At 40.0% G+C, this 12,344-nt stretch overlaps 1 protein-coding gene across 1 annotated transcript in view; it reads left to right on the top strand.

Annotated features, from left to right (window-relative positions):
- The window catches only part of LOC129765674 (endoribonuclease Dicer), a 45,021-nt gene that overhangs the window by 2,341 nt on the left and 30,336 nt on the right, over positions 1-12,344 (top strand). Inside the window, exons 2-3 of the mRNA XM_055766084.1 lie at positions 6,675-6,852; positions 6,903-7,554. Of these exons, the coding sequence (XP_055622059.1) occupies positions 6,675-6,852; positions 6,903-7,554 (830 nt within the window). The remainder of the gene's footprint in view (positions 1-6,674; positions 6,853-6,902; positions 7,555-12,344) is intronic.

Raw genomic sequence — 12,344 nt, forward strand, 5'->3', positions numbered from 1 at the left:
TGGAAATGGCGCTTTCGCCACTCTGTTTTTAGGCTCTTACGGGGTCATTTTTTCACATTTCTGTAAAACTTCGCAGTTGTTTGAAAGCATTTGGAATTCTTTATCGATCTATAACAAAAAAGGAAGATGTCAATTCTGGCGCTTGTGGTTACCAAAAAGCAACAATAGAAACAATTAAATACAACATTTAAAAGTGCAATTTCGAAGTTTTAGTTGCTTAGTTCGAGTATTGAAAAATTAAATACTAGAATATTTTTTGAATTAGTAATCTAAATGAATGTATGTATATCGTATACTAGCTGACCCGGCAAAATTCGTCCCGCCCAATTTTTTTTTGTTATCAATACCTTCAAACATTCACGTTTTCTTACTAAGCGCAAGTTCATGAGTCCAATCGCAGAACTGTTCATTGATTGACCTTCTCATAGACCCCGTTGAATTTATCTTTTACTAAAAAATTGTTAGTCTTCTTCTTCAATGGCACTAACGTTCCTAGAGGAACTTCGCCGTCTCAACGTAGTATTACTTGCGTAATTTTTATTAGTACTTAGTTGAGATTTCTATGCCAAGTAACACGCCTTGAATGCATTCTGAGTGGCAAGCTCTAGAATACGCGTGATCACAGTGCAAGTCGGAGGAAATTTCTTTGACGAAAAATTCCCCCGACCAGAACGGGAATCGAACCCGAACACCCGGCATGTTAGTTGTGACGCTAACCACTCGGCCAAGGGAGCACACAAAAATTGTTAGTACTTCTACCAAAACTCATCATTATAATATCAGATTATTTTCAGACACAATTCTCGTTCAAGATTTTTCAACCACTTGCAATTAACATATTTCTCCGTTACACGGAATAATCTCAATATACCTAATTTGGTTTCATTTACTTGATCAGTTCTCGAGAAGTACAAAAAATGGTGTTCCATTTGCATGGCAGCCCCCCCTAAGAGAGGGGGAAGGAATATCTTACCACCGTAAAAACATTTATTGCACCCTAAAACCTCCAGATGTCTAATTTGGTTTCATTTGCTTGATTGATTCTCGGGTAATGCAGAAATTTGTGTTTTATTTGTATGGCAGCCTCCCATAGAGAGGGGGGAATGTCTAACCACCATAGAAACATACATTGCACCCTAAAACCTCCATATGCCTAATTTGGTTGCATTTGCTTGATTAATTCTCGAGTAATGCAGAAATTTGCGTTTCATTTGTATAACAGCCCCCCTTAGAGGGGGAGGTGGAGCGTATAACCACCATAGAATCATTTATTGCATCCTAAAACCTCCAAATGCATAATTTGGTTTCATTTGCTTAATTAATTCTCGAGTAATGAGGAAATTTGCGTTTCATTTGAATGGCAGACCCCCCTCCCCTTATAGAGGGGGTGGAGTGTCTAACCACCCTAGAAACATTTATTGCACCCTAAAACCTGCATATGCCTAATTTGATTTCATTTGCTTGATTAATTCTCGAGTGATGCAGAAATTTGTGGTTCATTTGTATGGCAGCCCCCCCTAAGAGAGAGGGGAGGAGTATCTAACCACTATAGAAACATATATTGCACCCTAAAACCTCCATATGCCTAATTTGGTTTCATTTGCTTGATTAATTCTCGAGTAATGCAGAAATTTGTGTTTCATTTGTATGGCAGGCCCCTCTAAGAGAGAGGGGAGGAGTTTCTAACCACCATAGAAACATTTATTGCATCCTAAAATCTCTAGATGCTTAATTTGGTTGCATCTGCTTGATTAATTCTCGAGTAATGTAGAAATTTGTGTTTCATTTGTATGGCAGCCCCCCTTAGAGAGGGGGATAGAGTGTTTAACCACCATAGAAACATTTATTGCACCCTAAAACCTCCATATGCCTAATTTGGCTTCATTTACTTGATTAATTCTTGAGAAATACAGAAATTTGTGTTTCATTTGTATGGCAGCCTCCCCTTGGAGAGGGGGGGTGGAGTGTCTAACCACCATAGAAACATTTATTGCACCCTAAAACCTCTAGATGCCTAATTTGATTGCATTTGCTTGAATAATTCTCGAGTAATGTAAAAATTTGTGTTTCATTTGTATGGCAGCTGCTCAAACTATCACGAAAACCTTCCCCGGCCCCAAAAACCCCTACATATCAATTTTCATGTCGATCGGTTCAGTAGTTTCCGAGTCCATAAGAATCAGACAGACAGACATAAATTTTTATTTATATAAATTCGAACAAACTGGATCCGTAACGGATATTGTGAAACCTGTGCATCATCGTAATGTGCGTTCGGTCGAAAATTTTGCTGCTGTTGCTGCCAGTGTAGAGGATGACCCGAATGTTTCGATTCCATGGCGTGCTCAGCAATTATGCTTGACAAACACATCATTGTGGCGAATTTTGCATTTGGACTTGAACCTACATCCATATAAAGTTCAACTGAAAAATAGAGCGTGGTGACCATGGAATGCGTCGGACATACGTCGATTGGGTGAACGAACAACAGCAGCAAAATGCTGAATTTTCGCATCAAATTCTCTTCAGCGATGAGGCTTATTTCGAGCTTCTTTGAAAATGAGGACGGCGAGACGGTAACTGTGAATGGTGAGCGCTTTGGCCGCATGTTAACCGATTTTTTTGCCACAAATTGAAGATATGGATAGGGATGACATGTGGTTTCAGCAGGACGGCGTCATGTGCCACACAACACGACCGAACATGGCCATATTGCGAACGAAATTTGAGGGACGCATAATTTCGCGTTTTGGTGATGGCAATAGGCCGTCCAGATCATGCGATTTGAACCCGCTAGACTTTTTTTTTGTGGGGTCATGCGAAAGACCGTGTCTATGCCAACTCTCCGCAAACTCTTGAACATTTGAAAGACAACATTCGTGAAGTTATGACCGAGATACCGCCCCATATGTGCTGAAAAGTCATCGAAAATTACCTGTTCCGGATGAAGGTGTGCGAGGAAGCCCTAGGTGGACATTTGAATGATGTAGTATTTAACACATAATGGCATAAACCAAACTTTAATTTGAAATAAAAGTTTCATCGAAATTCGAATTCTAAGTGTGTTTTATTTCAATTGACTTTCGGAATTTAAAGTTGGAGAACCCTGTATATATATATATATATATATATATATATATATATATATATCTTCTTCTTCTTCAATGGCACTAACGTTCCTAGAGGAACTTCGCCGTCTCAACGTAGTATTACTTGCGTCATTTTTATTTGTACTTAGTTGAGATTTCTATGCCAAATAACACGCCTTGAATGCATTCTGAGTGGCAAGCTCTAGAATACGCGTGATCACAGTGCATGTCGGAGGAAATTTCTTTGACGAAAAATTCCCCCGACCAGAACGGGAATCGAACCCGAACATCCGGCATGTTAGTTATGACGCTAACCACTCGGCCAAGGGATCACATATATATATATATATATATATATATATATATATATATATATATATATATATATATATATATATATACATATGCATTTCTTGAGGTTCTGATGAGTATGTTTTGTGTTTGCTGAGACACAGCGGGAGCAGAAATATGCATATGCATTCATCAGTATTCAGCCCAAGGGGTCTCTAAGTGTGAAACTAACAAAATAAATTTGACAATTTAAGCAGTGATTGTGAACGAACGAACGTGATAAATTATAGAGGCTTTCAACTTTTCAGATTAATCGCCTCTATTGAGGGTGAGCCCTTTCTATGTTGCCTGCGTTGCTTACGCTCAATTTGTTCTGGTTGGAATATGGATGCGGCTTTTTGGGTAATACAGTCCTGTATTTTGACCAGGGCCCGAAATCTTCGAAGGTGAAAAATGAGGACCGACTCTACTCTCAGCAGCTTCGCTTCGACTAGAACTGCTTCGGCAGTCGCCGCCAATAAAAAGTGACTTGACTAGAAGATGAATTGACTTGCGTTGAGTAGCGAGGATGACTGGTGAACTAGTCCAGTCAGTGTTTATTTTAACTGATTCTACTAATGAATACAAATCTGCCTCTTTATACAACTGACTTTAATCCACACTTCCTTTTCCCCTGACAGTAATTCATACCCGCGTACACAACCTAATTTTTACGTCTATATAAAGAGGAACGAAAACATGATTTCTGGTGCAGAAAAGAAGTTACCCCATCAATGGACGGTTTATTGTCTACCCATCGTGAACTCAAACCAACGAACTTAGACATTTATCAAGTATGCTATAAAGGTCCTTGAGTTAGTATTAGTTAGTATTAGGCGTGCAAAATAGCGCACACACGTTATTTTAAACGTGTAAGTAATTTTCGTGTACGATACAAAAGAATCTAGCTCACCTGTAGCGTATGTTAAACCACGTTGAACTCAAAAATCGATGTATGCACATGTACATGGGAGAGCGAAAGAGAGGAACGAATTCATTTTGGGGGAAGTCACTTCAAAATGCGATGAGGACAATTTGACTGGGAAAATTGAAATGATATAGTCGAGTCGGTAGAGGGAGATAGCGACTTAACGCCCGACTGAATGTTCAGTCGTTTTGGCGGAAAAACTGCGTGAAGAAACCAAAAGTCATTACTAACTGACTATGGCAATTACAAATTCTGAAATATTTTCAACTGAACACTTTAGTAAGCATTAATGAAGACTAGATGGGAACAAAGACTAACTTCAGTATTCCCTTCAACATGATTGAATCCTCTCGCAGCGTATGGAAGAAGGTGTCAATTCCACTGGAACAGTGGCCTACATTTTTTCAAACAGATATAGATGCTATTCTAACATGTACAAAAATTTTTTTGGCTAGGTACAGATATACTAATATCTATATGAGTTGTAGAGTGTTGTTCTTTTGTTTTGGTCATGGCTTTCACATTATCTGATCACTGATGTAAACGACCTTACAGATGGATAGTTCAACAATTTCTGTATTGATTAAACATAGTTTTCATTTTAAAATATCTTTTTTTGAACTGAAGAAGTTCAAAGTCTCTTTAATTCAACAAGCAAGGAAGGAAGGCAAACTTTCAGTCTCGTTATGTATTCAAAGCAATGAATATCGCTTGTTCTTCCTTGTTTTGCCTCATCACATGGCTTCGTTTCGGATTGAGCTGTGGACGCGACCAAATTACTCGCTCGTTGATGTCTGGCATTCCAATCATTGCATCAAACTGTCGCCATTGCATTAAGGTTCTGAACTACACAATTGTGTGGGGAACCATCAAGCTAGGCTATCGTCAGCTCACCAAGAAAATAAATGTTCTGGAATTTTGTCAGTGATTTGAAACTCTCTCCGCAAAGGATGACAGCTAAGCTCATCTAGACTGGCACAATTAACAGAAAGAGCTTCTGTCGAGAAGAGCACAAAACGGAGATAAGTGTGTGTATATTTAGTTGCTTCAAGCCATTGATATATGGATTTTTGTGTGCGTACGTGCGTGCTTCATAACCCACACTTCATAACCCAAATGTCGTTCTGGAATTTTGTATGTGATTTGGTTTCGCTTACCAGTAGCAAAAGTTTCTCCACTGAGGATGACAGCCTCGCTTATCTCGAGCATGTATTGTACTGCGAGCACAAGAATAATTCAGCAAACAATTCTATGATTCACACAATTTGATTCTACAATAAAAAAAAACATTTCAGGGCGACCAAACTGGTAGAATAGTTATTTCAAATTTTTCGTAGTATTATAAAATAATATCCGCAGTTATAAACAAGCGACTTGAATTAAACTACAGCGTAGTTTTACGTCAACAATGCGGTCGTGTCTTGAACACAACCTCCTATAATTTTATTTCTTCCCGATATTTTTGTCTACTACATCTACACATACCAAGAGAACAATATGTTCGTAAAATATTCCAAAAGCTGAAAGTTTATGTTTTGAAAGGATGTATGCTAGGGTTCCAATGAATGTATGGGAAAAAATCGACCCTAAAATTTCAAAAAGTTACCCTATACAAAATGTTTACCACCTCCAAAAAACACCCTATGTCAAATATTAGCTCAATCGAACGCAAAGCGGTTAAAGTTTGAGTTTTTTGAAAATCGAAAAATCACCCAAGGGGTGAATTGTCGAGATGACACTAGATCTCGACGTTTCATGCAATTTTAAGACATTTGGCATCAATTATTTTTTCGAAAACCCCGATTTCCCCCTCGGGTGATTTTTCGATTTTTAAAAAACTCAAACTTTGACCGCTTAGCGCCACTCTCCCTTAGGTCCGATTGAGCTTATATTTTGCATTTTGTTTTTTCGAGGTGGTGAACAAATTTTATGAGGTAACTCTTTGAAATTGGAGATGACCATTTTCATTGGCATCCTAATGTATATATCATTATCTAGATAGAATTTTGAATTGTTCATTGACGACATACATCAAACTTCGGCATCTATCAATGTAACCTCTCCCATTGAAACATGATTCAGAAGCAAAGGAATTGAGCTTAAACTCAGACAGATGTTGAGTGGGTCTCGACAAAGACTGAAAGTGTTCCTGTAATCACATTCTGATTGGGTACGAACTTATGTTCTTTTTATATTCGGGAGGTTCTCCGCGTCAACGGTCAAACTCAATACTCACGACTATCTTGCTCTTAATTTGATGAAACCAGTATTTATTTCATTTACATACAGCAATTTTCCCATTTAAAAGTTGTTCTTTTTTTTCGCAGACCATTGACCGAAGGCGGAAAACGTTCGTTTTTTATAGTCAATACGGTCGCTCTCGCTAAACAGCAGGCGGAGTTCATCGGGCGGAACGTACCATACGCAACGTCCATTTACACCAGCGATCGTAACGTCGACACCTGGAAACAGGACCAGTGGTTAGCAGAATTTGCCAAGTATCAGGTAACGATGATGTCGTCGATCTGGGCCACTAATCGAGCACGAATTTATAGATTATAGTATGCACTTGCCAAATTCTACTGGACGTTATGAAACATGGTTATCTGTCCCTGAAACACATCAACTTGATTGTATTCGATGAGTGTCATCACGGCGTTGGTGATCACCCGATGCATGGTGTTATGGAGCAGTTTCTGAGGGTGCCAAAATCTGAACAACCTCGAGTGATTGGATTGTCCGGAATGCTGCTCTACAAGGAACTCAAACTAGTCGAGCAAGTGGCACCACAACTCGAGCGGCTCGAAAACACCTTCTATGCAACAATCGCCACTGTTGGAAGTGTCGATGAGTACACGGAGGTGTGCAAGTTTTCCACTAACCCGTCAGAGTTACTTCTGAGTTACAGTGCTACGATTCGATCCGCGACGATCTGTACATTACAAAAATGTATTGACGATTTTGCAGCAACAGTGGCTTGTTACCATCTGCCAAAGTATTCACAGCAGAATAAATCGCTGCAGCGAGATATGCCCAAGCCGAAAAAGGTGATTGTTAAAAACTTTAATGAGTTGAAGTTCCACATGGACGAGATGGGTTTATTCGGGGGATCTATCGCACTACTCGGACTGATTGTGCAGTTTGAATTGGATAAACGCACATCTGATAGTTCTGCCTTGAGGCTGCTGTATCGATCTTGTATCACGTGTAAGTATAACAATTTTTTTTTGTAAAACATTTGTTTTATTCAATATTTTGATAAGTCTTCGTACATGAAAATTTTTTAAAATTCAATTTGTAGATGAAACTCATAACTAACATGCCGGGTGTTCGGGTTCGATTCCCGTTCTGGTCGGGGGAATTTTTCGTCAAAGAAATTTCCTCCGACTTGCACTGTGATCACGCGTATTCTAGAACTTGCCGTTCAGAATGCATTCAAGGCGTGTTATTTGGCATAGAAATCTCAACTAAGTACTAATAAAAAATGACGCAAGTAATACTACGCTGAGACGGCGAAGTTCCTCTAGGAACGTTAGTGCCATTGAAGAAGAAGAAGAAGAAGATGAAACTCTAGTTCCCTTTTGTCCACAACGTTATCACAGTTTATGATAAAGTTAACATAATTAATGAAATGCTTGAGAATTCTTGCTTTCTGCTCTCTGCCTACACCGCTCAGAATAGGATACAATAAATCATTGAATGAAAATGTTCTTTGGCCGTTTACTATCAGAAGCAGTGTCTTAGAATATCAACAAATATTCACGAGAAACGAATATAACTTTTTTTCAGCTTGAAACACACTGCCTTCATTATATTGATGACAATAACAAACGAGTTCATTTTGTTCATATCGCTGTTGTATGAATAAATTTGCTATAATGAATGAATGCGACATTGAGTGGGGTTCATAACTTCGCTTTCTTTCTTTCTTTTTTTGTTTTTAAGAGGCTTTAAACTTTGCAGTTCATTCGCCTCTATTAATAACTTCGCTGTTATTTATACTTTGGGTATCAAAAGCAACAAATTGATATTCATTACATCCGAAACGATATTCGTTCTGGCAGTGAATTTAAGTTCAAAAATGTTAAGTTCAAATGGATACAAGTGGTTTTAGCTACCGTTAAGTCATTTGCGACATCAGGAATTTCATAAGGTATCTCCGATTACGGCATCCGGCAACTGCAAAACCCAACCGCACACAGCAGCCTCAGGTTAGAAGTTAACAACAGCTTATATTCATTTGGCTGAAATGAAATTCAGTTCTGACGTTTCCGATAACCAATATGAAAATGACACTGGGTGGAAAAAACAAACATCAAAACATATTGAAGGACAAATGTTCATTTGCTCATATTCAATGCTTGCCTTTATATCTCATTTTAATTTTCGTTTGGAATATATAGGTTTTCGATGCAACCTAGCTCGAAAATCTATGCATTTGATCTTAGCGAAGATGATTTTTTCCAACACTGATCAGAAGGTCTGCTGGAGATGGTCGGGGATTTGCTTGGTTGAGGAAGGAAGTATAATAGGGAGTGGAACCGATTTCCTGAAATTGGCGATTGATTAACAATGCTTTGGATTTGAGCATCGGTAGCTGAAGATTGAATTCTGCTTGACCCCGTGGTGTCACTAGTGCTGCATTGGAACGCGTACTGGCTGTCTGCTCTTCAAAAGCATGCCCATGGTAGCAGTTATTTTTGCTGCGTGTATATTGTAAGGTGACAGAATGGATGATAAATATCACATTTTGGACATTATGAAGGTGTTGAGAGGAATCACCTTCTGATGCAGTGTGAGCGTGCTCATTGAATGTAACCGCACATGACGCGCAATGGTACCTACCGACGCATTGAAATGCGGGGTGATCATAAGCCGTACCGAGTTAGGTTGAGTACCGCTCCCGAAACTCTCCCAAACCGATGAAATATATCACGCATTGCTTCGATTTTGCTCCGTGATGTCGCGATAGCGCTAATATCGTCCACATACGCCCCAATCATATCGGTGTCGCAAACTCGTTCGAGAGATGTCAACAAAGGGTATAAATACAAAACAAACAGATGCATTGCCATAGTATCTCCTTGTCTCACCGATCGCTTGAAGGGAAACGATGTACTCAGATGTCCCTTTAATAATAGCCGTGAAGAGGACAGAGTAAATCCACGAATGTGCTGTTGATATCGAGAGACCGCATGTTATCGAGAAAAAATGAGTACCTTACTTGATCGAAGGCATGATCCAAATCGAACGACACTAACTTGCCGACCTGTTTACGTGTGGTCAGTAATGCGATTCTGTCTTTAAGAGCAAGATTGGCGTGAAAGTTGCTGAGAATTCGATGTGTTGTCATAACGTTCTCCTGGTATGTTTTCAAAATACGGGAGAAGAGTTTATGGTCGTAATTCAGAAGAGATATTGGTCTGTATGAGCCAACAGTGTCACCAGTTCCCCGTTTTTTCACCAGAAAATTCGGAAAATCCGAAGATAGTGCTTCATTCAATATAATATTAATTTCGCGGTGGATGACGTCGAAAGCACGGAGGTAGAATCCTTTCGGAATACCATCCGGTCCCGGTGATTTCTTCGATGCGCTCAATTTAATTGCCGCCCATATGTCTGCTGTTGTAATCGCATTCATACATGCTTCATTCGTATCGTTTTCGGGAATGGTCTGGGCAGACTGGAAGTCGTCGTGTTGTTCTGTTTCCACAATTCCCTCCGAATATAGATTGGAGAAATATTGAAGCATCTTGGATTATCTCACCCCGATCGCTGACAAGTCGTGTTATCGCTTTCTTCCCTCTCCGAGCTGGAACACCGAAAGAGGTTCTCCTGCCAGAATCTGGTCGTGGATGGGTACAAAAGCTTGTGTGAAGCGACGTTGCAGAGCGAGCATTTCTCCTGTAAGGCGGTTGATGGTTGCTAGCATTCCCGGGTTCTGATAGTAGCTAGAGACGTCGGTTAATCGTTCGATTAATTCAAATAATCGAATATCTGAAATTATAATCGAGTAATTTTGTGTCGAATAATTTAAAATCAAAATATGAATACATCGAATAATTGCCACTGTAATCGCGAATAATGAAAGAAGGAATTTTTCTCAAGTTTAATGCATTTTTAGGTTAAAAATTAGGCCATATAATTCTTTTATTTTTACTATTTTTACTTTTATTATTTTTTCATTGAACCATCTAACATCGACAATCCGATAGACCACACGACCAGAATGATAACGTGATACGTGATTAAAACAAGAAATAAATATTCGCTCGATGGATCTAATATTGAAAAACAATTATTCGAATGAATCAAATATTGAAAAATGCCCCAACGATTAATCGATAATCGAATAAATGAAAAATTTAGACATCACTAATAGTAGCTATCGTATGCCCGTTGTAGCTGTTGATACAATGTTTGTTGTGCGATATGGAATTCCTCGTAAACCTGTATCGATTTCCATCGAAAGAAGCTGGCTATTTTTGGCTTGCCGTAATTTAGCTACCATTCCATCCAGCTACGGTAATTACATTTTTGGCGTGTCCAAAACTGCCACCGTATCTGGAGCTCTGCGACGTTTTCATCAGTTAGAAGATGAGGACGGAGCGACCAGAATCCACGTCCTTGAGGTTGACCGAGGTTGGGTAAACATATGCGTGATATTACAGCCATGTGATCGGAAAATTAGTATAACGGGTGTGTCACATCAAATCGCATCACGGAAAAAACGCTGTAGAAATTTAATTTTTAGGAATTATATCTTCAGCTTTCGCTTATAATCAGATAAGAGTGTATAGATCACGTTGGCCATGCTTCACTGTCAATTTTTTGTAAATTTGGAAAAATGTCGTCGAACGAAAAATACCGTCGTGAATTAATCCTGCGCACTCATTTCGAGAATCCGGAGTTGTCACATCGGGACATCGGTAAGATGCTGGGAATCGTCCAATCCACGGTCAGCAGAGCACTAAAACGATACTTCGAGAACCTAACCATCGACCGGAAGGTGAAGAACGGCAAAAATGGATGCTCCGTCAGTGAAAAAGATCACAAGCGCGTAGTTAAGCAGTTTAGACGTGATCCGAGAAATTCGGTCCGGGATGTCGCCAATAAGCTGAATTTGTCAAGTTCATTCGTCCAGCGGACCAAGCAGCGGGAGGGCCTGCGTACATACAAGGTTCAGAAGGCTCCTAACCGCGACGAAAGGTAAAACATGGTGGGGAAGACGCGAGCCCGGAAGCTGTACACCGAAATGCTGACGAAGTCACGCATGACGTAGTCACGCCTACGTCAAAGCGGACTTTCGTCAGCTGCCGGGCCTGTTGTTCTTCTCCGCAGAGGACAAATCCAGCGTTCCGGAGGAGATTCGCAAGCAGAAACTATCCAAGTTTGCCAAAAAGTACATGGTGTGGCAAGCGATCTGCTCTTGCGGAAAGCGGAGCGCCCCCTTTGTGATGACCGGCACGGTAAACGGGCAGGTTTACCTTAAGGAGTGCCTACAGAAGCGCTTACTACCACTATTGAAGCAGTACGAGGGCCCGACCATCTTCTGGCCGGATCTCGCTTCGTGCCACTATTCAAAGGACGTGTTGGAGTGGTACGAAGCCAACGGGGTCACCTTCGTGCCAAAGGAAATGAACCCGCCCAACGCGCCGGAGCTTCGCCCAATAGAGAAATATTGGGCGATTAAGAAGCAGGCCCTCCGGAAGAACCCAAAATTTGTCAAATCGGAGGCAGACTTCAAGAGAAAATGGATTTCTGTTCAAAAAATACTACAACCTGACGTTGTACAGAACCTTATGGACGGGGTAAAGAGGAAGGTGCGAGCATACGGGCTTGGGCTCGAAGTATGAATAAAAAGAAAATGCCAAAAGTTGTTTAATAGTTTTTATTTTACTGTCTAAAATTTTCAAAAGGATCGGTCTACTGGGCGAATTTCTACAGCGTTTTTTCCGTGATGCAATTTGATGTGACACACCCTTTACGTGTGTGTT

This window comes from Toxorhynchites rutilus, chromosome 2, assembly GCF_029784135.1.
Source record: "Toxorhynchites rutilus septentrionalis strain SRP chromosome 2, ASM2978413v1, whole genome shotgun sequence".
Lineage (NCBI taxonomy): Eukaryota > Metazoa > Arthropoda > Insecta > Diptera > Culicidae > Toxorhynchites > Toxorhynchites rutilus.